The sequence below is a fragment of the Xenopus laevis genome, chromosome 5L (genome assembly GCF_017654675.1).
Source record: "Xenopus laevis strain J_2021 chromosome 5L, Xenopus_laevis_v10.1, whole genome shotgun sequence".
Classification (NCBI taxonomy): Eukaryota; Metazoa; Chordata; class Amphibia; order Anura; family Pipidae; genus Xenopus; species Xenopus laevis.
The window spans coordinates 42,649,996-42,675,957 of record NC_054379.1 but is presented as its reverse complement, the minus strand read 5'-3'; the positions used below and the strand labels follow the sequence as shown (position 1 = coordinate 42,675,957).

General features: G+C 38.7%; 1 protein-coding gene across 6 annotated transcripts in view; it reads right to left on the bottom strand.

The window, feature by feature from the left end:
• The window catches only part of map4k3.L (mitogen-activated protein kinase kinase kinase kinase 3 L homeolog), a 181,181-nt gene that overhangs the window by 73,083 nt on the left and 82,136 nt on the right, over positions 1–25,962 (bottom strand). For all 6 annotated transcript variants that reach the window (XM_041562695.1, XM_041562696.1, XM_041562697.1 and 3 more), the window contains exons 3-7: positions 18,278–18,368; positions 14,718–14,782; positions 13,286–13,341; positions 6,998–7,045; positions 240–282 (exon numbers count right to left, since the gene is read on the bottom strand). In XM_041562695.1, coding sequence (XP_041418629.1) covers positions 240–282; positions 6,998–7,045; positions 13,286–13,341; positions 14,718–14,782; positions 18,278–18,368 — 303 coding nt within the window. The remainder of the gene's footprint in view (positions 1–239; positions 283–6,997; positions 7,046–13,285; positions 13,342–14,717; positions 14,783–18,277; positions 18,369–25,962) is intronic.

Genomic DNA, 25,962 nt, shown 5'->3' with positions numbered 1-25,962 from the left:
CTAATGGCACCAGCATCTTCTCCATTGGTCAATCCAGTGCCTTCCTCTTTCTGAATGCGTGCCCTCCGACTGCCAGAGGATTAGCCACACAGTGAATTTTGGCGTGAAAATGCATATTTTAATGCATATTTTAGCAATGTCGAAACATATAAATAAACTGATGACAAACCATAATTATCCCTGAATTATTAGCCCGAGGAATGCAGCTGAAGCACTCCAGTTTCTATACAATGACTTACCTAGTTTGACATGTCCGTTATCCGTTAACAGTATATTTGCTCCCTACAAGGAAAGAAAAACATTAATATGAATATAAAGTAAAGCCAGGAATGGTTACATGGTATCCCGTAGCTGGATGTTTTATTAGCCGTGACATGCATCCATATAATCAGAGCTGGTCTATCAACTACAGACATAAGCCCTTCACACCTCTACAGTTCCTCACAATAGTCTACAAGCTCGGTGTCCTTATTCTTTCACTTCTAATTTCATCCTGTAAGCAATACCCTTCCATCCCATTCATTCTGCTCCACTGCATTGCTATGGTCTCAGCATGCTGAACAGCAAGGAAGAGTGCAGGGGGGAAGAGAGAATGTGAGAATTCTAGCATTACGCTCAACCAAACAACTCAAGGCTCCAGTAATTATACAAAGGCACAGAACACAAGTTTTCCTCTGCTTCTAGAGCAAGAAACCAATATTTCGATTTATGGCACAGATTAACAAGGATCAAACCATGAAACTGCTGTAATAAGCGCAGCATATGCTATGTATTACAGGTATGGGACCTGTTATCCAGAATGCTTGGGGCCTAAGGTATTCTGGATACGCGATGTTTCCCTAATTTGGATCTCCATACGTTAATTCTACTTAAAATGTATGTAAACATTAAACAAACCTAACAGGATAGTTTGCCTTCAATAAGGATTAATTAAATCTTAGTTGTAATCAAGTTCAAAGTACCATTAAATTATGACAGGAAAAAAGGAAATCATTTTTAAAAATGTGAGTTGAATATAATGGAGTCTGTGGAGATTGTCTTCCTGTATTTCTGAGCTTTCTGGATAACGGATCCCATACCTGTACAGGTATGGGAAAGGTTATCCGGAAACCCATTATCAAGAAAGCTCCGAATTACAGAAAGGCCATCTCCCATGGATGCCATTTTACCCAAATAATCCAATTTTTTTATTTAATTCATTCCTTTTTTTCTTTAATAATAAAACAGTAGCTTGTGGCTTCCTTATTGGAAGCAAAACCATCCAATTGTGTTTATTTAATTTTTGCATGATTTTCTAGTAGACAAAGTATGAAAATCCAAATTACAAAAAGATCTGTTATCCAGAATACATAAGGTCCCGCGCATTCAGGTCCCATACCTGTACTAAAGGACACATATTATGTAAAAAATAAGAAAGTGCCAGTGCATTCAACTCTTTTAAATATAAAAGAAATGTGCTGTGAAAAGTTGTTTCTGTTTACCTTATTGAAAATATCTTCAAAAACCCTACTAATCCCATCCATCTGTTCCACTTCCTGCTGCCTCCTTTCCCAGGCTGTGCAGGGGACCCGACAGCACTCAGCACACTGCATTGCAGGATAGGAACCAATCAGCAGCTAGGCTGACCTGATAGGGAACTGAAGCCTGTCTTTGCTTGTGTGATTGCAGGGCTATGATTGAGATCCCCCTCCTACTATGCATCTGGCACGCCCACCCTTCATTTGAAACAGGGACAGGGGCCAGAGAACATCTATGGAGAGCTTGGATAAAGGTTTTCTTTTCAAGATAACGTTAATTGAGTCAAAAGTAAAATCAGCACAATTATTGCCTACAAGGGAAAATATTGTGATTCTTTCTACTCATTAGCTGCTGCCTTGTTTCAGTGTGGCACTTTACATGTGTGATCAATACCTACCTATAGCACATGGCAATAAAGCAATACTAGGGAAGTGCAGAGCCAGTAAGGATACCATGCTGGGGCAGGAATATAGAGTGCCAGCAAAGAACCATATCCTTAAAGGGCTTGTCCACATTCCAACACTTTTTTAGTTCAGCTGGTTTTAGATAGATCACTGAAAATAAAGATGTTTTCCAATTATTTTCTGTTATCTATGTGACAGTTTCTAATATTGAAGTGTAAAGTGCCATTTTTTAGCTTCTACAGTAGCTCTGGGGAGGGGGGGTCGCTGACCCTGTAAACTGTTCTAAATGGATACATTTTTTTAAAAGGTTTTTATTTTGCATTTTAGAACAACAAATAAACAAACATTATATGGTTTGCGGTTCCATCTGCATACAAACATTATAGCACAGCTTACATATTTATTAATACATTTGAGTCTAAATGGATACATTTAGTTGATACATTTATCTGAGCTCCCCATAGATGTTCTCTGGACCCTGACCCTGTTTCAAATCCGAATCCTTAAAATCATGTGACTTTCCTTCACAAAACAAGTGAAAACATTTTTAGCACAGCTCTCTTTTTCCCTCCCCCGTCCTCATTTACATATGCAAATTAGGGTTCGTTATTCGGCCAAATCTTTCATGAAGGATTTGGAGGTTCAGCAGAATCCAAAATACTGGATTCGGTGCATCCCTACTAAAAATATCCATTGTACTGAAGAGTAGTAATAGGCAACTGATTACAAACATGGTATAAACGTGGTTATAATGATACAAGTAATCATCAGTGACAAGGATCATAATGAGTGCCTGCATGATTATAATAACATGATCATAACATGCAACTGTCCATGTTAATAAACAGGGAGCTAAGGCAGCCATGAGCCGTGCTTTGCTTTCTCATGTACTGGCTGAACATCCCTGAAGGGCCCTGTTCATCAGATGTTCATCAGAAGTTATATAAGGTAGAGTATTTCATATGGCACTGCTATATGTGAGAGTCTGTTGCCCATGAGTTTCATAGCTATGTTTACAGCTGGGCTTTGATTCCTGGTTCTGCTGCAACTGTCACAAAGCTACAAACAACAAGATTGTGATTTCTACCCTAATGACATGTCTGCAGCCTCAGCAGGACTGTCAGAATACCATCTCTTCTCCAGGAATAAAACACAACCCTCACACTGTATATAAAAACTACACTTGATTTTGATGTAGACTTAAAAATACAATTTTGCTGAATAAAAGAAAATGTCATTCTAAGCAATTTTACTATATATCGAACATTGTTATGGTTGTAACAATATTTGTAAATTGTGATTGAAAGCTGTCCCTCTCTGCACTGCTGGTTCTTACTTTTGAAACAATGTAGCAGAATTCAGCTCCAACCACAATGTGTTGTGTGATTCTACAGTAGACGGTTATTCAGCCGTCTGTTATTCCACTAGGTATAAGGATCCGTTATCCGGAAACCTGTTAACCAGAAAGCTCAGAATTATGGAAAGGTTGTCTCCAATAGACTTCATTATAGTGGACTAATTCAAATTTTTATAAATGATTTCCTTTTTTCTCTGTATTAGTAAAACTGTAGCGTGTACATTATCCCAACTAAAATTAAGGGGGTTATAATTGAAATTAAAAAAGCTCGACCGAACTCACATCCCTGATTTTGCCTTATTTGTTAAATAAAATAACTCAAATAAATCAGATTGGAAAAAAACCCCAGATAAAATCGAGCAAAACCCCAAATTGTTTTTTTTCTGATTTTTGCCATAAAACCCCTGAAAATATCGGGCTAAAGCCCAGCAAAACCACAATCACTTCCAATTGGGATAGGGGCATCTCCCATTGACTTATACATGACCTTGACATGTCTGAGATGGCGGATTTTCAGATTCAGGCTTTTTGCAGCATAGGGGTATAATAAATCTCAAAAAAAAAATTTTGCCCCAAGAAAAATTTGAGTTTTTGCCCCAAAAAGCCCGACCAGATACATTTGTGATTTAGTAAATAACCCCCCTAATGAATAATAATTGTTTTCTTTAGTAGACTTAAGGTATAGAGATCCAAATTACTGAAAGATCACTTTTTCAGAAAACCCCCTGAGCATTCTGGATAATGGGTCCCATACCTGCCTTATTCTTCAATAGGCAGAACCAGCTGTACAGTGAACTGCAAGTCAGATACTGCTTCAAATAACAATACTATTGAAAAGTTGCTTAGAATTACATTTTCTTTCAGGAGAGAAAATGAAAGTTTTGGGTTTACATCCCCTTTATGAAGTATGGCACCTTGGCCATAAAGTCACAGAAGAACATAAAGAGCTATTTATGGAGACGGGCTTGGGCATAGATTATTTGTACACAATGCAAGAAACAAGGGGCACAGCTATAGGAACTGGCGTGCAGAATGGGCAGCAATCAGTAAGCATGCATCCATGCAGGCCCTGACTAATATTTAGGCTATAACATGGGTATTGAATGGTATTGATCTTGCAACCAAGCAAAGCTGCTGCACTATTAATAGTTGCTTTCAGACATAAAGGTTAATTTCTGAAGCAGCGCAGTGTGAAATATGCACAATTTGCAAAGAAATACTCATGTTTTTACCCACAAATTGGCATTGCTACAGCTTTAATGCAGGTACATCATCATTTTATTATGAACTGACCTAACAAGTAGTACAGAATATAACTGGCCCACCATATGGGAACAGTTGGATAGCAGTGGGCTAATGGAAGCCAGGATTTACACTCAGCTTATAACTGGTGTTAATTTCAGTGAACCCTTCCATCTACTGGACCCTGAACTCAAGAAACAGAGTACAACATCACTATCAGTGTCAGACTCGGCTGGCTGGGCACCGGGGAAAAAACAGGTGGGCTGAGCTGGAGCGATTGCAGAGACGTGCAACTAAATTGGTTAGAGGGATGGAAGACTTAAATTATGAGGGTAGACTGTCAAGGTTGGGGTTGTTTTCTCTGGGAAAAAAGGCGCTTGCGAGGGGACATGATTACACTTTACAAGTACATTAGAGGACATTATAGACAAATAGCAGGGGACCTTTTTACCCATAAAGTGGATCACCGTACCAGAGGCCACCCCTTTAGACTATAAGAAAAGAACTTTCATTTGAAGCAACGTAGGGGGTTCTTCACAGTCAGGACAGTGAGGTTGTGGAATGCACTGCCGGGTGATGTTGTGATGCTGATTCAGTTAATGTCTTTAAGAATGGCTTGGATGATTTCTTGGGCAGACATAATATCAAAAGCTATTGTGATACTAAACTCTAGTATACTGATACTATAGTTAGTATAGGTATGGGTATATAGAATTTATGTGAAAGTAGGGAGTGGTGTGTGTATGGATGCTGGGTTTTCATTTGGAGGGGTTGAACTTGATGGACTTTGTCTTTTTTCAACCCAGTTATGTAACTATGTAATAAAAGATGGAGATCTACAACATAACACAAGGCAAATACAAGTTATAAGAGTAAATGCATTCAATTTAAAGTTCAGTATACCCTCTTGATCAACATGAGAGCAATCATAGAGAGCTAAACTGGACAAACAGGGTGTCTGAAGCTTCTTTGTGTTTGGTTCTTGCAAAGTAAAATGTGGCTGTTAGGGAGTGCTGGGAAAAAACAGATGGAGGATAACAGCCCGGTGAAAATTAAGGAGACTTGGTTGTTACACTACTTGGCTTAAAGCGACAGTAGCACCAAAAAAATGAAAGTGTTTTAAAGGAATGACATTGTACTGTTGCCCAGCACTGGTACAACTGGTGTGTTGCTTCAGAAACACAACTATAGTTTATATAAAAGCTGCTGTGTAGCCATGGGGGCAGCCATCCAAGCACAGGATATAACAGATAAGTTCTGAAGGATCCCATTGTATACAACAGAGCTTATCTGGTATCTGCTGTGTATCTTGTGCCTTTTCTCCTTTTTCAGCTTTGAATGGATGCCCCCATGGCTACACAGCAGCTTGTTTATATAAACTATAGTAGTGTTTATGAAGCAAACACATTAGTATTACCAGTGCAGCGCAACAGTACATTATATTTTCATTACTTCAAAACACTTTAATTTTTTTTGGTGTTACTGTTATTAACAAAGAAATAGGCTTGACATGACAAGCTTGTTTTGGACTTCCCTGCCAGCACAAAGCCATTACTGCCATTAAGCAGTTTAGAACTGTCACCCTGAAGATGCCCACAACGGTACAGATCTCTATGGAGACATAATGGGAGATCAGCAGCCCAGAGCACACTAAGCACATGCCCTGTAAATGACACACAAATGATGGACTAGCAAGAAAGTGGAGAGCTACTGTGCATTCACCATTATTGTTATAGAGATGCCGAATCTGTAGGCTGGCACGATAAGTATATGAAATACAGCATTTACTGCCATATTCTTTTTGAGAGTTAAGTTCTCCTTTAAGGGTGAAAGAGTAATTTGCAGCCAACTCCTTGAAGCTGGAATTGCTATATATGGGAAACTGGCAAAAAAATATCACAAGATTAATTACTGCAGAAACATCTCGAGCTGGATAGAATCAAGACATTCATATTCTGCTGTTTATCTGGCGCGGGCAGAGCAAGAAGGAATAGTACAATGGAAGGCATCTTGACTGAAGGGAAGAAACCATAAAAAAAGTATATTAACATAATCCAAAACAGAACTCGTGCTTCCAGCCAACATTTTTAAGGATAATTAATCATAGCACATCTAAAATGTTATTTTATTTGAAAAAAATGAGCAGTTTGTTTTGCAAGTTAATTCTGAAATTGGAGCAAGAGCAATCTTTTTGTAAGCAAACAATCCAGACTACAGCTAGGTGGGGGAAGATACAGAATAAGAGCAACTCACACCAGGCATTCTGAAGAAACCCTAGAACTGTGATTATTTCACCAATAACGCCGTGGGGGTGGGGAGGTTATCACAGTTCTGTGGCCTCTCAAAGCCATAGAAGTAAAGTCATCTTCCAGCTTCACTTAAAGGTGTTGTTCAGCTTTTAACACTTTTTTCAGTTCTCCCGTTCGTCAGAAAGAAAGACACACACAAATTTAAAAAGAAATCCTATAATTCTTACCTTGATGTCTCTGTGCATCTTTCCTTTACTGTGCAGATAATATAATCCCTGCAGCAAAAAAACAAAAAACTGCATATATATTTTTCACAATGAAAGATGAAACAACTAAGCTCTAGCTATATGCTTGGCACCCTGCTTACACAGACATTAACATGGGCATGCTTATGCTATACATTATTGTCATTCATTATTTAAAAAGAGCCTACATATTTAGAAATGCTTAACAGATTTTATACATCATTCACATCAGTCCTTTCCCCAGTGAATATGACACTCTATATCCTTGTTCACACTACAGTCAATGAAACCAATCAGGAAAAAATTATCATGCCTTCAATTGGTTTGGAGTGGGGAAGGAAACCAGAGCATCCAGAGGAAACTCCTTTTAAATTCCTCTTAAAATACATATAATTCCAAAAGACTCTCCCCAAATATTCAGTTTAATAGGTATGTTTGTATCATGACTCCTTAAAAGCCTGCTTACACCAAACCTTCAAAAATGTCCCTTTTAAATGGCTCACTTGCATCCCACCTCCCACGAGAATTTCTTAAAGGGGACCTAAGCCCAAAAATCAGCTTGATTTAGCTCTTTTGCAATTTACATTGTATTTACTGTTTTTAATGGATTCTGAGATATTTGCATTTCTAGACTGCTAATAGCAGGCTTTTGTTACCAAACCAAGGGTCAACTAGAAAAAAGAAGCATAGAGACAGTAAGGGTCACTTGTAGAAGTTGAATACTGTTTCTATACTGCCATATTTTATGTACTGAACTTATTGCACCAGCCTAAAGTTTCAGCTTCCCAATTAGCAGCAATGATCCATAACTTTAAACTTGTCACACGGGGTCACCATCTTGGAAAGTGTCTCACATGAGCTCAGTGGGCTTTTGAGAAGCTAAGCTTAGGGGTACTTGCAAATGATCAAGCAGAAAATGAGGTTGGCCTGTAATATAAGCTGATGCTACAGGGCTGATTATTACATTCTGATGCTAATTGCACTGGTTTCTGTGCTGCCATGTAGTAGTTATCTGTATTAATTACTAATCAGCCTTATAGTTTGACATTTCTATTCTATATGTACTGTATATTATGCGTCGGTCCCTAAGCTCAGTAAGTGACAGCAGCACAGAGCATGTGCAGTAAATCAGCAGAAATGGGGATGGGGAGCTACTGGGGCATCTTTGGAGACACAGATCTGCTGCTAAAGTGCTGTGGTTGCCTTGGGCTGGTACAAAAACCCAAAACATAATGTACAACATTTATAGCTACTTCTTCAGTTAAGTTTTATTTCTCCTTACAAACAGAAGATGAAAATAAATTGTAAAAGTGCTCAATGGACCAGAGTTTAAGCCCAATTCCTTTTTGAGGCTTTCAATCCCATTTAAATAAATGTGCTTTAACTTGCACTATGCTACCATGGGCATGGTAACTTAAAGGAAAAATTTACCCCCAAAATGAATATTTATGCAACAGATAGTTTATATCATATTAAGTGGCATATTAAAGAATATGACCAAACTGTTATATATTTAAGTAAATATTGCCCTTTTACATCATCTTGCCTTGAACCACCATTTTGTGATGGTCTGTGTGCTGCCTCAGAGATCACCTGACCAGAAATACTACAACTCTAACTGTAACAGGAAGAAGTGTGGAAGAAAAAGACAGAACTCTGTCTGTTAATTGTCTCATGTGACCTAATAAGTATGACTTGTTTGTATGCTCCGTAAATCATACGATCCCAGGGGGTGGCCCTTGTTTTTTAAAATGGCAATTTTCTATTCATGATTACCCAATGGCACATACTACTAGAAAAGTATATTATTATGAAAATGGTTTATTTACATGAAGCAGGGTTTTACACATGAACTGTTTTATGCAATATCTTTTTATAGAGACATTGTTCGGGGGGTATAGTTTTCCTTTAACAACAGCCAGAGTGCTGCAGATCGACTTCTTGCCCTGACCTGGTTAAAGCAATGACATTGCTAGAGCTGGAAATGTAAATAGTTGATGTGTTTGCCCAGGAATCTGCTAAGTAATAGTGATTTCGTCATGTGGAGTTTACCAAAGGTGCAAGCAGTGGTGCTAAGGAGGAGATATGTACACGCTAATATAGCCAAGCAGCATTATGAAACAATACCAAAGGACACCTGACGTCAACTGTAAGAATTGGCAAGGCATTTATGTGAGGTAGTGAGTGATGTGAGGGAAAAAAACAATAATCTCAATGTGACTACATTTCATTACTAGCGGCAGCAACAAGGTTGCTAAATACAGATACATATTTTCAGATAATAGTTGGTCCATAGGCAAGCACTAACTTATTACAATTAGAGGCACATTTATCAAAGGTCAAATTTCGAATTCATGTGAGTTTTTTAAAACTCCCATAAATTCGACCAATTGAAATTTATTATTAAAATTAAATTTTACCAACTACTGGGGAGATATTTTTTTCCACCCACAACCTAGTAGAACATGGGTACAACCAGACTATGTTAGAATCAACTTGTGCAGGACATGTACTCTGGGGTGAAGGCCCTGCAGTTGTCATTGAGTTTTAATGGATTTAGTATGTATTTCTACCAGATTAGGATTTACAGCACATTTGGTGCATTCTCCATTCGTTTCCCCTTATTAATTAGGGGAAAAGCACCCAAAACAACCAATGCCACCTCCCGTTCACTTGACTGGTAAATGCATGATGGCACTGGTACTGATGCTTGCTCTAGGAAACACAAGCAGTTTAGAAAATCAGGACACGGAAAGCCCAAGGTATAAGTAATAATGTATCGCCGTTTCACTTTCCTTTCCCAGTTGTCCCTAGCATAGACCTGCAAGTAGAGTCCTGTAGCGGGTCAGGTACCTGCAGGTACCAGCAGAAACCTGCGGGCTGCGGTTATAGACGCGGGTCGGCGGTTCTGCGGGTTGGGCCACGAGTCTTCTCAATAACGTCTACTTCCGATGATGTCACTTCCGGGTTTACTGCTTTTTTCCCCCTGATCACACCTACTCCCGATGAGGTCAATTCCGGTATATAATGACAGCATTTCCTGATTCTTGATCGTCAGCAGGTCGCGGTTCCGGGTTGCGGATAAGGTACTTGTGGGTCGGGTAACGGGTCCAAGCAGGTAAGAATGCGGGTTGTGGATTGCAGGTACGGGTCTGGTTCCAAAAAATGGACCCGCACAGGATTCTACCTGCAAGGTCTCCAAAAAACTTAATGGGGTTGTTCACTTTTGAGTTTTAGTATCATGTAGATTGTAGAGAGTGATATTCCGAGGCAATTTGCAATTGGTTATCATTTTTTAGAGCAGCTCTCCAGTTTGCGATTTCAGCAATCTGGTTGTTAGGGTCTAAATTACCCTAGCAACCACGCACTGATTTGAATAAGAGACTGGAATATGAATAGGAGAGGCCTGAATAGAAAGCAATCAAAAGTAGCAATAACAAATACTATTTGTAGCCTTACAGAGTATTTGTTTTTGGATGGGGTCAGTGAACCCCATTTGAAAGCTGGAAAGAGTCAAAAGAAGGCAAATAATTAAATTATAGAAAATAAATAATGAAGACCAGTTGAAAAGTTGCTTAGAATTAGCCATTCTATAACATACTAAAAGTTTAACATAAAGTGAACCTCTTTAAATGACAAGGAAAGCCAATTTAACTGGAACGTGCCAATATGATAGAGTCCCACCCCTCAATAAATCTAAATGCAGTTTTTCCCAGGGTTGGTCCCACTTTTTCCCAGGGTTGGTCGGAACTACTGGGGGTGTGATTGCACCTGGGCACACCGGATGCTTGTGCCAATGTTAATCCATGTTAAAAACTGCGTCGGGGGGGTTTAGGTGAGCGGCCTGGCTGTTCAGCCTGCACCCGGGCCGAGTACACTAGTTTCTGGTTCTGTTGGAAAAAACTAGTGTCAAGTTGCCTTTTTACTTACTTTTCACAGGTGTCTCTTGTACAGCTGCATGTGTACTAGAGTAAAATTCAAAAAGTCTACTGGGGGGCAACTGGAAAAAGTAAGAAACATGGAGGCGCAGTGCTGCACAAGTTATTCCCCTGACTAGTGTTTATTTTTCCGAAAAAGAGCACCAACCCAGGGGAAACAACTTAGTGACTGGAGGGGTGCCTTATATATTGACAATTCTACTGTATCAGGTTTTGCATGTCCTTTAAGCAACTGCCTCCAAACTGAATTTATAATGTTAGGTTTGTCAGAGACAGGCATTTCTGCTTTAATTGCTGCTGTATAGAAAATACTCCAGATAAAGTTGCCAGTGATTTCCTATGAGAAAGTGATGAGTGGAAGTGCTGGCAGTTATGTAGGACTGGGTGTGGTGGGATTTGAAAGGACAGGAGGCCAGTGTAATATGAAAATCTCTAACAGCTTGCCAATGTGTGTGCGCAGTCACTGTTACACGGATATGCACATGGGCTGCAGGATGCAGCTGCTCTGACAGCAGGAACTAAGGGGAAACTGGGAGTTAGTTTTTTCATGAATGGCCTGAATACATTGTCCAAATAATTGGGCTGGTACCATGAAAAGAAATTAAAGCATTTCACAATGCAAAGTATGATTTTGATGATGATTATTAGTAAAGTGGTCAAACCAAAGGAGCTATTCCAGTCAATCAAACATCCTTAAATCTGAATTGAGACTGAACAGTATCTTGTACTTGATTCCAACTCAGATATAATTAATCCTTAGTGGAAGCAAAACCAGCCTATTGGGTTTATTTAATGATAACACAATTTTATAGTAGACTTATAATAAGATCCAGATTACAGAAAGATCTGTTATCTGGAAAACCCCAGGTCCCGAGCATTCTGGATGACAAATCCCATATATGTATGTGCAATGAGCATATCATTAGGATTTTTAGCTGGCTCAAAGCTTATGAGCGTGCAGCCATCACCCAATGAGAACAGAGGCTGCACTAACAACCACATTTGTCCACAATGTAATGGGCAGCATGATAAGACACCATGATGCTGTGTTAGCACTGCTGCAGTCTTAGATTTGATTTCACCCAGAACATTATCTGTATGCAAGTGATTCTGCAGGATTCCTCCTTTATTCTGAAAACACACATGCAGGCTGGCTCTAATGTGTGTGTATGTGAAGGGACCTTAAAGGAACAGTTCAGAGTAAAAATAAAAACTGGGTAAATAGATAATCGGCTAGGCAAAATAAAAATGTTTCTAATATAGTTAGTTAGCCAAAAATGTAATGTATAAAGGCTGGAGAGACTGGATGTCTAACATAATAGCCAGAACACTACTTCCTGCTTTGCAGCTCTCTAAATCTGAATTAGTCAGCGATTTGAAGGGGGCCCACAGGGGACATATCTGTTTAGTGAGTTTGCAATTGATCCTCAGCATTCAGCTCAGATTCAAAAGCAAAAATTATAGTCCATGTGCACCCTCTCAAGTCACTGATTGGTTTCTGCCTAGTCACCACGGTAACCAGTCAGTGGAAACAAAGAGCTGAAAAGCAGGAAGTAGTGTTCTGTTCTGTTAGACATCCAGTCACTCCAGCCTTTATATATTACATGTGTAACTAACTTAGAACCATTTTTTATTTTGCACAGTTTATCTATTTACCCAGTTTTTATTTTTATAATGAACAATTCCTTTAAGCTCCATTGGGGCAAGGGCTGATGTGAAGAATATAAAATCTTTAAAAGAGTTTTGGAATATGCCAGCACTATATAAAAAATATATTATTAGGGATGCACCAAATCCAGTATTTGGGATACGAACGAATCTCTGAATCCTTTGCGAAAGATTTGGCCATATACCAAACCAAATCAGAATGCTAATTTTCATATGAAAATTAGGGACAGGAAAGGAAAAAGTGGGGAAAACGTTTTGACTTCCTTTTTTATGACAAGAAATCATGTGATTTTCCTTTCCTGCCCCTAATTTATATATGCAAATATATAAAGGCAGAATTCCTGCCAAATCCTGGATTCAGGGAATCCCTATATATTAAATATAACTGTGTATGTATGTGATACAAATTCACTTTCCAAAAAACAGATATCCTAAATTGCTCAAAGCCCTTTTTGGGGAAAATAATCTGAACCTAAATTAAAAGTCCACAAAATAAGAGGTTATCAGTGGCAGGTTAAGGTGCACCCTTAGCTACTAACAAGGTGGAACGTTTATTTATAACACTGCTGTTAAACCAAGTAGGCTCCGAAGACAGAATTCCTGGGCCAACATAGCCTCCAAGGTTACTTTTGACTTAAATAACATAGCAGATAAGCTGAAGTACCTGCAGCGTTTCCCGGGAAACATACGCAATCTGTTGTTCTGAAAGCGGTCCAGTAACTGTGGGGGGAAAATAAAAGACACGTACGGTGTATTAGACAGTGAAACCAAATATATCAGAAGTACTGTGTCCTGAAATGGTGCAGTTGCTGTTGTTTGTGTAATGTACATCTATCCGTGCTGCACATTCATAGAATAAAGAAACAATTGTGGTTCCTAGTCTGTGAGTTCGGATGTACGTATATACAGCATAGACTCTGCAGCATAGTCTCCAGGAACAAACAACCCCTGGAGTCACATTATAATGCATTATTTTTAAGTCCATAGAATAAATGTTGACAAAATGTTGATACCGGTGTTATAAAACAATTAACAACTGAATTATAACAGCTGTACCAGTTTGAAATGTGAAATGAAAGTGATATTAACAAATTTTTGGAAAGTATTTTTGAGAATACAATATCCCAGAGATGTATTTTTTTTCCAAAATGCCCTATTTTTGGTATCGATTAGGGATGCACCGAATCCACTATTTTGGATTTGGCCAAATACCCGAATCCTGCATGAAAGATTTGGCCGAATCCTAATTTGCATATGCAAACTAGTGACAGGAAGGGAAAAAGTTTAAAAAATTGTTTTTACTTCCTTGTTTTGTGACAAACAGTTATACAATTTCCCTTCCTGCCCCTTATTTTGCATATGCAAATTAGAATTTGGTTCAGTCAGACACAAGGATTAGGCTGAATCAGAATCCTGCTGAAAAAGACAGAATCCCGAACTAAATCCCGGATTCAGTGCATCCCTAGTATAGATGGTCATATTTTCTGGCCAGAATCACAAGAATGCTCAGGAAAGGGGTAGTTCACCTTTAAATTAACTTGATGAATGATGAAGACAGTGACATTCTGAGAAAATTTGCAACCGGTCCTCGTTTTATGAATTAATAAACTGCTTTTTCTTCAGCTCCAGCTAATAATGAAAAAGTAAAAAAGTGCTGATGCATTTTCCCCCTAGTATACACCCTCATACCTGCCTGCTTTTGTATTTGCATCTATCCCAAACAAATGGATTGTGTATATTAGAGGTCAAAACACATTATTTTGGCTGTTTTTTCATACATATTTCTATGTATAAGTTTTGATATTTTATATTACAGATATGGGATCTGTTATCTGAAAACCCATTAATTAGAAAGCTCCTAATTATGGAAAGGCAGGGGTTGTTTAATGTTTACATGATTTTCTTGTAGACTTATGGTATGAAGATCCAAATTACAGAAAGATCCTTTATCTGTAAATCCCCAGGTCTGGAATGTTTTGGATAACAAGTTCCCTACCTGTAGTTGTGTTAATGTTACTGTTTGCAGTTCTACTTCTCACATTCTTTAAATAAAACATACAAATTAGAAATTTACGTTCAATACATGAAATATTTACCATGGTAGATATCTTGCAAAGAACCACCTCCACAAAACTCCATGCAAATCCACAGCTTATCTCTCCTAGAAAAACAAAATAATAGCTATTAGCCTAAAGTTGGCCATACACTGTCGAATTGACAGATCTATTGGGCAGTTTTAAAAATGTGTCAGGGCGAGGACCACATCAGTTTGTTGGTGTCCTCTACCAACAGCCTGCATATCATTTTGCGGAATGGCATTGAATGGACGTAGAACAGTCTTGAGTATAAGATCCCTCCTATAAAGGTAGTAGGGGCTGAATGATTTTGGGGGTTATTTACTAAACCTCGAAATTCATCTGGTCAGGCTTTTCGGGGCAAAAACTTGAATTTCTAGTGGGAAAAAACTAATTTTTAAAGATTTATTATACCCTGATGCTGCAAAAAGCCTGAATCCGAAAATCTGCAGACCTGTCGAGGTCCTGTAAAAGTCAATGGTAGAGGCACCTATCTCAATTGAAGTTTTCGTGGTATGCGCTGGGTTCAGCCTGAAAATCCGACTTTTTGGGCAAAAATTTTTTGAGCTATTCTGGTTTTCGCTTCATTTTATCAAGTTTTTCTGGGATCCAATTAATTTGGGCTATTTTATTAATAAATAGGATCAAATCGAGCATGTGAATTTGGTCATGTTTTCTTTTTAAATAAAATATGAGATAAATTCAGATTTTAGTAAATAAACCCCTAAATTCTCATTGATATATTGCTTAATATAGCTGCAATAAGTCTGCAGGCTCAATCTACTAAAAGATATGAATCATATTACTAAAAAGATGAGAAGAATTTGATACCCCAAACTGAGCCTCTACCTGGCTCCTGGCATTTATATAAATAACATTTTGGTAAGTTTACTGATAGGTTTTTATACACAGATTACAATAAATACAAGTGATACAATGAATCTACAATTAATGTTTATGGCCTAATAAAAAATTCTCCAAATATGGAACTGACCCTAATTTACGCACTCAAATGTGAGCAAAAAATGCATCACCCAGAAAAAAAGTCCTCTTATGTTGTCCAGCTCTTTAAAACATACCTTCAAAAAAAGGTAAGAATCTGGTTTCGAACAAAATTCTGAATTCAGCTCCTATAAGGCCTAATGACCTAGATGAACCATACCCAATTAATGTTATTTATTCTACAATTAATCTATTTTTAAAAACTCTAAAATGTGAAAGCCTTAAAAATAGAAAAACAGTCTATGAGTAAGTAGCCCAAGATGAATGATATCTGTTTTACTGCTCTCTTAATACAAAGGTATCAAAAGCAATCAAAATTCATCATGGGACTAATTTGCTTATGGGACTGTTTAACTAAATAGTATTGGAGATTCTAGCAAGCCTCGAGGACCAAGGAATGTTGTGGCACAGAAGTTTAATGAGAGTCACTCCTCGTAAGAGCAAACAATTAAAGCCACCACTAATAAAAATGGCAGTAAAAGAAATATTTAATTTAGGTACATATGAATGGTGCATTTTACAATTAATTACCTACTTACAAAAAATAAAAAGCTAGAGATAGATCTGTACTTCAGCTGTAATAAATTTTAATTAAATAGCTCAGCTAGAGCATAGTTTGCTGGAATTCCTGGAATCTGAAATCCTCCTGTTATTAAGACAAGCCTTGCATCATCTCAGAATCTTGTTTGTGCACCAGAATGGGGGACCCAATGTCCATCCCCATGCCCTGGGTACACAATTGGTGAAGAGAACGGGGGATTGTGGGGAGAGCAGTGACATCTAGGAAGTGCTGAATGGAAAGTGAAAGTAATTTTCTGCCCCGCCTCTTTGCCTAAGGCTTAGAGGATGGGCAGACACTTTGATTGACAGCTGAGATTTTTAAATGAGCTTGCAACAGCTATGAATGCTTTAATAAAAAAATAGAAATTGGATTTCATGTTTAATTTGAAAAGGACTTTTATTATACAGCTTTTTATGTCTGGGTGAAAGGTCCCCTTTAAAAACGATGGCTTTCATTGAATGGTAATCAGGAGAAACATACCATTTTAGCCAATAAAGGAACCATAAGGCTTTTCTGTGCCTGCAATATGGACAAGTGAATTTTCTCCCAACCGTGCCTTCATGTAGCTACAGTGACAGACAAAGACTCCTATTCAGCATGTTAGAATCAAATCAGAAAATACGTTGCTCCAGAATCAAGTAGAGGTATCATTATTTCTACTTTAACCCCTGTCTTTGATGATTAGTTTAACTGACAAATGGGTACAACAGCAATAAAATAATATTTCCCTCAAATGCTGTTTATTGTTTACTTTACCCAATATGACACAAATGTATAACCTTTCTGCCCAAGATTTTCCACAGTGGGCCAATTATCCCCTATTTCACTTGAGTGAGATAGATTATTATAAAATAATGACATCGTATAAATAGACCTATGGAGGTTTTGGGCCATGCATAGGGTATAAAAATCACTTAGAGAGCCACATCCAGTTTGCAGGCGCCCAGCTGGGCAGACTTGCTGTGGCATTTGTCTATTTATCTTCCATTTTTCCAGTTTGTTCTAGTTTAGTTATTCACCCGGCTGCAAATCTCCTCTTCTTTGGGGGGCGACTAATCTCCCCGAACTGCCTCCCACCAGCAAGAAAGTAAATCCCCGGCGGGATGGCACTCTGAGCGCTTCATTTTTCAAAGTCGCCTGAAGTTTCCTTAGTGAGGCAGATTAGTCTCCCCGAAGAAAATGAGATTTGTCGCCGGGCGACTAATCTCCCTGAATCTGAGCGTGTGCCCTGACCCTTAGAGGAAGTGTTTACATAATACATGTGCTGCTAAGGAGAAACAGATTTGGGTTGAAGCAGATAGGCTGGTGCCACACAGGAGGTCCCAATCTATACATGGGCAGATAAGCTGCCAACTCAGTCTGAATGTGGCAAATCTGCAGCCTAAATCTGCCCGTGTATAGCTTTTTTAACAAATGCTGCAGTTTAGGGAATAGTAGGGTTTGTTAATTTAGAGCTAATAATCCCTATCTGAACAAATGCACCGAATCCACTATTTTGGATTCGGACAAACCCCTGAATCCTTCGTGAAAGATTCGGCCGATGGGTTTCGTGCAATATTACGAATTTTTGGAGTTTTCGGGCAAAAAAGCATAAGAAATCAGTGTTTTCGGGTGAAAAATCCCAAAAATTTTGAAAATCTGATTTTTTCCTGCAAAGCAAACTTTCGGGAACATTTAATAATAAATAAGCGTAAAAACCCGAGCGGATTTGATTGGAGTTTGTAGCAGAAAATGTTGAGATAAAATTGGACTTTGATAAATAACCCCCTAATACTTTTTGCCCTTCTGACAGTTGTTAAAACATATAAAATAGCCATAGATACAGAGGTGTAAGGAAATGCTTGATTTCTAAACCATGTGAGCTAGAGCCTTTATGGAGTGAGAGCAAGTAGATGAATATATTGCATTATTATACCGCTAAGAAAGTTTCCATTACTAAATCGGCATGGGACAAATGTAATCCTATTTGAATAAAATCATAAGCTACAAATTAAATACTTTCCAATCAAAACTGTACCTGAGATAGCTGCCAAAGTAAGCCACGATATTCGTATGCTTGCAGTCTTTCATCATTATAATCTCCTGCTGCACCACGGCAAAGTCCTCACCTAAAAATGAAAAACACATTTTTTATCTTTAGCTTCAAAATGACTTTATTTAAATTGCTGCAGTCAGTGACCCTAGTATCGTGAAGGTGAAGATAAAGGAAAGTCTGTTTAATGGATTCCGAAGATGACAATGTCAGGCATTTGGAGCACCTGAAGACGTTATATATATATATCCATGTAGAAAGCTGAAGCACACTGGGATTTGTCAAGATAAAACGTATTTTATTAGATCAATGTCTTTATCAAGATCCCTGTGAGGACCGAAACGTTGATCTAATAAAATAAGTTTTATCTTGACAAATCCCAGTGTGCTTCAGCTTTCTACATGGATATATATCTTTTTCTGAATAGCACCTGGGTCCTTGTTCCAGTAAGTGTGTGCCACAGCCTTTCTACAGTGTTGCAGCTTGGGCATATGCCCCTTTAATTGGTATGTATTAATATGAATGGCAGGACGTGCAATGTGTGCAGGCCAAGCAAATAAATCAAAGGTTGCTGAGTAAGAGGAAATGAGTAACCTCCTAAGGAATGACAATTCAATCTTAAATGCAAGTGTTGTGTACACAAGATTATTAATGATACCTTTTCTTTTCCAGCTCAGGACTTGTTGGCAAGTCTCTCCTATTTGCTCTTTATTTATGCAAAATGCTTTTACTGAAACAAGCAGACTCTCTGACCCACTTGCCAAAGCACGGTGTTCAGTTAAAAAAAAATTTAGTGTTGATATTATAATGGCCCAATTACAATCCAGTAAATGTGTGATATATTGTAGTGCTTGTCTCACATAAGGGAATGAAACAAGTTATTCACGCAATCAAATATGCAAATTTTTTTTTGTTTTTGTTTGTGCAAACAAATGTTCCATTCCCAGTATTTAATATAGGTTTTGCAAACCTGTAGTGTTTAATTAGCAGAAATAATATACTGTACATACCAAAAGAAAATCACATGGCAACTCACAACAGCATATGTGCTGAAACCCTTAGGGTGTTTTATTGAGATCTCCACACAACGTTTCGAGGTTGCTCCCCCTTTCTCAAGTGCTCTTACGGGGTTTCAGCACATTAGTTGTGAGTGCCATCTGATTTTCTTTTGGTATATATGGATTTTTAAAACCTCATGCAGCAGGGTTTCCAGATTGTGCACCACCATTCAATCCACAAAGAACCGAGGATTATATGCCACCTCCAAAAAGATATTTAGAAATGTTTATTTTTATTGCAAATTAATATTCTCAATAAAATAAAGGTTTACGTGTTTTAGGAATGCAGGCGATCCTACTTACAGCAGAAACCTACCCACAGTATAGCTCACAGAACAGACAAAAGTGTTGATCTTTTCTTTGATGGCAGACAATGCTAATAAATTACTAGGACTCTGCAAGGAGCCACAGCCCACAATTAAAAAATATTAGCAACATCTATTTAATTTAATTTATTACCATTTCCTCACCCTTCAATGATAAAATTGTGTCTACAAAGGTATATACTAGTGATGTGTGGGTTGTAGGGATGCACGGAATCCAGGATTTGGTTCGGGATTCGGCCTTTGTCAGCAGTATTTGTATTTGGCACAATCCTGGCCTAACCAAATCCTAATTTGCATATCCAATTTAGGGGTGGGGAGGGAAATCGCGTGGCTTTTTGTCACAAAACAAGGAAGTTAAAAAATGTTTTCCCCTTCCCACCCCTAATTTGCATATGCAAATTAGGATTTGTTTCGGTATTTGGCCGAATCTTATGCGAAGGATTCAGCCGAATCCAAAATAGTCAGTGCATGCCTAGTGGGTTGACCGGAAACCTGTGGGTTAACCGCAGGTTGGGAAGGTATGGGTTGAAATTGGCCAGCCATTGGGATATGGTTTGAGTGCGGGTCCTACAATTGCAGAATCACAAACTGATAAAGCACTCTACCATTTTTGCTGTGCAATCCTTTATTGAGCCAAGTTTACCACAAAGATGCAGAACAACGTTTCGGGGGGTCTACACCTCCCTTAGTTAGGTTATAAAAGTAACCCTTATATTTACCCGATAACCCCACATCATAGTGTGGGTATGGTGATTATCCAAATATTTATGACAAAGTCCAATCAGATTTGGAATTGATACAATAGTTGCTAATATTCCACAGATGCTGCTGAGAAATATATCAACTAATGTAGCAAATTGTAACAGTTCAGAATCTGCACCTGGATTACTGAGCTGCCAGTCTGAAACGCCAGAAACAAACATTAGACTTTAAACTAAAATTTTGGTAAACAGGTAAAAAATAAAAAGTGGAAAGCAATTGAAAAAAAAAATTATTTCTGCTGGACAATCTGAAAACAACTGCACTGGAAAAAGTTTTGGAAGGTGAAAACCCTGTTTATATGATTTTTTTAGTAGCTGAGATTCAAATTATGAAAATATCTCTTATCTGGAAAACCCTAGGTCCCAAGCATTCTGGATAAAAGGTCCCATATATAAGTGATGTGCTGGCCGGCCTGAAACTTGGGGGACCAGGGCCAACACCTGCACAAAATCTTCAGGTAGAGGGCAGGTCTGGGTTGAGCTCTTCTCCTGCTCTCCCTGCCTGCGAACTAGCAGTTCCGGTGCCGGAATTTATACTTCCGCCCGCCCCTTTTGTGACATCACTGCGGTAAGAAATGCTAAGAAACTTTCCAATATGTATGAATGTTATTAATCAATAATTTTAAATTATTATTTGTTTATCCCTTGTCTTTTCTCTGAGTCTGCCTCTTGAAACTGTGCAGCAGAAATGAGTTCTCTCCTCCAGGTCTTTTATACAGCTGGCTACTGCTACATTTGTATATATGTGGAGGGACCCTTTAATGGGGTTACAAAACCAAATGTTTTCTAGACTAGTGACTTCATAAAGTGGATAAAAAGTCTGGCAAAAACATTAGGAAATATCTCCCTGCCGTTTCAAAGATTTTTGACTCTACCAAGTAACAGCATGAACAGAAAAGATTTATTATCAAGAGGGAGGTGAAATAAATCAAGCTCCTGTGCAAAACATTAGAAGCAAGATAGCCTGCTAAACACACACAAATCATACTGCTGACAAGACCAACAAAAGCTATATTTCACAGTGCAGTTCCTTGTCTTTTCAGTTTGTGTGTACATAATAGATTTCCATTTTATGGGGAAAACACTGCTTTGTGGACATGTGGGCATTATGACATCTTACAGGTATGTTCAATCCATATGTGAAGCTGTATAAAGGTAGACTGGAAAACAGCCTATTTGTGACTTATGAATAAGCAATGCTGGTGAGTCCTGCATACTAGAAGAGAATGCTACTTTCTATGCACCTTAAGGAATTCTATCAAAATATTTTTCAAAATGCTCAGTTAATAGTGCTGCTCCAGCAGAATTCTGCACTGAAATCCATTGTTATAAAGAGCAAACAAAAACAATTTATATTGAATTCTGAAGTCTAAAAATGGGGCCAAGTATGTTGTTAGTTTCCCAGGGGCTCTCAGTTATGTGACTTGTGCTCTGATATGAGAAAATCAAACAATAGTAAAAATCCAATTCCCACTGAGACATTGGGTAGGAGTAACAATAGCTTATCCATCATGAGTGCTGACTCTTTCTAAAAGCACAGGATCAGGCACAACGAACTGAGATGGCTGCCTACACACCAATATTACAACTAAAAATACACAGGAATACAATTTTTTATGGTAGAATGAATTATCTGGAATGTAAACAGTGTAGTTTAATAATAAAAGCTGCACCATAAAAATCATGGCAGAATCCCTTTAAAAGGTGTCCTTTTTTAGAGCCCAAACTTTCCTCTTGTTATTAATTAGGCTTGGAATTCCCTCAGACACAACACACCTCCTCCATTTCTGTTCATCCATGGTGATAGATGTTGAATGGAAATCAAGTGTGTAGCTATTTCAATGAAACACATTTGGTGGAATGTATGTGGACAGTGAGTTTGGGTTGCCCTAGTTTTGTCTGTTCCACAGCAATTCAAATGGAATCATTGACTGACAGGGGAGGGCATAGTTAGATATCCACATACAAATAAGCAGGCTGCCAACTTTGCCATCAAAGGTAACCATGTCTGCAGTGCTTATGGGCACCTATAGGCTACTACAGAACTAGAGTGTAAAATTTTAGGGTTGGAAGTTTTACAACATTGCTTTTTAGATAATCCTTTTCAAGACACCTAGTTGCAATATTAAGAGCTCAGAGCATGCTTTCCGTGATGAATCAGAATAGCAGCTAACTGTCCCCTAAATACATATATACAGGAAAGTTATCCATTATCTGGAACCCCGTTATCCAGAAAGTTCCGAATTAAGGAAAGGCCAACTCCCATAGACTCCATTTTATCCAAATCATCCAAATTTTTATAAACTGATTTACTTTTTCTCTGTAATAATAAAACAGTACCTTGTACTTGATCCAAACTAAGATATAATTAATCATTGCGGAAGCAAAACCAGCCTATTGGGTTTATTTCATGGTTACATGATTTGCTAGTAGACATAAGGTATGAAGATCCAAATTACGGAAAGATCTGTTTTCCAGAAAACTTCAAGTCCCAAGCATTCTGGATAACAGGTCCCGTACCTGTATAAAATTACTTAAAGAGGTTGTTGACCTTTAAAGTAACTTTTAGTATGGTATGTTATACAATGCCTCATTCTTATCAACTTTTAATTGTGGTCTTTGTTTTTCTACCTCTTTCTAGAGTTCAGATGGGGGTCAGCAGCCAAAGAATGATTGTTGTATGAGGCTACAATTTTGTTGTTATCTTTACTTTGTATTACGTATCTTTCTACACAGACCCTCTCCTATTCATATTCCAGTCTCTCGTTCAAACCACTGCCCGGTTGCTAGCGTAAACTGGACTTTAGCAGCCAGATAGCTGCTGCAGTTCCATACTGGAGAAATGCTGAATAAAAGGCAAAAAACCCCCACAAAAAATAAAAACTATGGGCAAATAGTTGTAGAATATGAATGTCTACATCATACTTATAGTTAAATAAAAGGTGATGTGATTGTAAAGGGGTAATTCACCTTTAGTATGTATAATGGCTAATCTAAGCAATTTAGTTTTCATTTTCTTTTTTTTATTGCTTTTGAATTATTTGCTTGCTTCTAGATCTTTCCAGCTTTCAAAGAGGGGAGGGGTCACTGACCCCATCTTAAAAACAAATGCTCCATAAGACTACAAATCTATTGTTATTGCTACTTTTTATTATTATCACCGACTCAGGAAGAGTGTAATTTGGACCCTAGCAACCAGATTACTTATATTGCAATCTGGAGAGCTGCTGAATAAAAAAAAAAGCAATAACTCAACTGAAAAACCACAAAAAATGAAAACCAATTGAAATGTATCTCACTATATCACCCTCTGCATCATATCAAAGGTTAATTTAAATGTGAATAACACCAAAATGCCCAAGCTTGTATCAAACACTTCAGAAGATACTTTCATTGGGAAGTCAGTTCTAGTCACAGTCAAATGATTTCAATCACAAGCAGAACATACAATGTTATATCTAGCTGTTTCCTACAGAAACCCCAGCATATGGCAGAGAAAATATCCTACAGCCTAATAACTTCAACCCAGAATGCACATCCCATTATTCAGTATTGTACAACAGACAGCAACATGCTTTTGTTCATTTTCTCTGTCAAAACACATTGTAATTGTATAGATGTTTTGATAAACAGTTCTCATATGCTGGCAGAACTTTAAGTACCGTATATACTCGCGTATAAGCCGAGTTTTTCAGCACCCAAAATGTGCTGAAAAACTCGACCTCGGCTTATACGCGGGTCATACGCCAATCCCTCACCGGATCCCTCACCTCCCTCTCCCATAGCGCATCAGGACTCTGTGACTGACGATCGCCGCCCGGAGCAGGTCCAGGAGCTCCGGGCGGCGCGTCCTTCCCTGCCGGCGTCGCTCCCAAAATGGCGGCGCCCATGGCCGCCACGTGGGTAGCGGCGCCGGCGCCTCTACCCACGTGGCGGCCATGGGCGCCGCCATTTTGGAAGGACGCCGGCAGGGAAGGACGCGCCGCCCGGAGCTCCTGGACCTGCTCCGGGCGGCGATCGTCAGTCACAGAGTCCTGATGCGCTATGGGAGAGGGAGGTGAGGGATCCGATATTACGCGATTGATGTGAGCTGCTGCTTCCACATAGGAGACAAACTGTTTGGATTCACCATGTTATTAATCTCAAAGCATTTCAAACTCTCAATATATATGTAGTACATTTAATCACTGTCAAACTCACAGTGTGCTTCTTGGGTGTACTGGAGAATCCTGCATTAATATTTTATGGGTCTCATCAGAAATGGATCTGCATCATATTTGAAGTTCATACTGGGCAGTATCTTTTATTATCTGTTTCTTTATTAAATTGCTTCAGACTGGCATTCTCATTTATTTTAAAGGTGTAATAATCTAGCCTTACACTTTTCAGAGCATATACAATGGACGCCTTTGGTTTGCTTGGGGAAGTGCAATCCTTATTCTCAGCAGGGCTGTCTATATGACTAGAGGAGCGTTCCTGTACAAAGTACAGATTGATTTTCAATCAGCCCCTAGGCTTATACACGAGTCAATAAATTTTTCCAGTTTTCTTAGGTAAATTAGGTACCTCGGCTTATACACGGGTCGGCTTATACACGAGTATATACGGTATTTTAAATCATATGTTCCCTTTGTTAGTGTCGTCAGAGTAAGCAATTGTCTCCTGAAGTCTGAGATGCAGAAAAATGTGCAGCGTCTGTGTCTGCTGTTAATGATACTCATGATTGTACATAAAAAGGAAAAATTCTGCCTTGCATTTAAATAAAATTGCACTAGAAAATCTTGTGAGCAGAAGTTATCAGGCAATGATTTACCTATTCAGAGTACAGGTTCCAAGTTTCCATTCAGAGTACCGGTGTACTGCCAAGATTCCATTTAAAGCACACGGCTATCTTTCCATTACGAGTTCAAGTGCACTGCAGTGTTTGCGAGGTGCAGTCTTCACAAGTAAAACAGTTTGTTTTAAAGGGGTTGTTCAACTTTAAAGGGAAACTAAACCCCCATGTAATAAAAGCCCCCTTTAACTACCTGCCATCGCCACCTCCACTCTCCCTCCCCACACTGTGCCTTAGGTAAAAAGAAGCCCCTTAAAAAAACCCTGACCTTAAACTGCAGAGCTGCACAGCAGAGTTCCTGGGTGCGATCTTCTGGATATTCGTGTTCATTCAGGTCTCTCCGCCATGAAGCCTGTGGGAGCACTTCGCCGCCATGAAGCCTGTGGGAGCATGCGCAGTTGGGCATAGCCAGGAATCTGCTTCAATTGCGCATGCTCCCATCTGCGTTCAGATCCGAAAGAACGCGAACAGCCAGGGAACTCTGCTGCGCTATTTGTATGAGTTTGTATGTTCTCCGTGTCTGTATGGCTAATTCAGTTTTCATCCCACACTAAAAACTACAGGGAGAGCAACTGGCCCTTGACCATAACGAGTTAAAGAAGAAGGAAAGGCTAAAATTAAGTAAGCTTTATCAGAAAGGTCTATATAAATACAACCTCAAAGTTATTCTGCTCTGAGTCCTCTGTCAAAA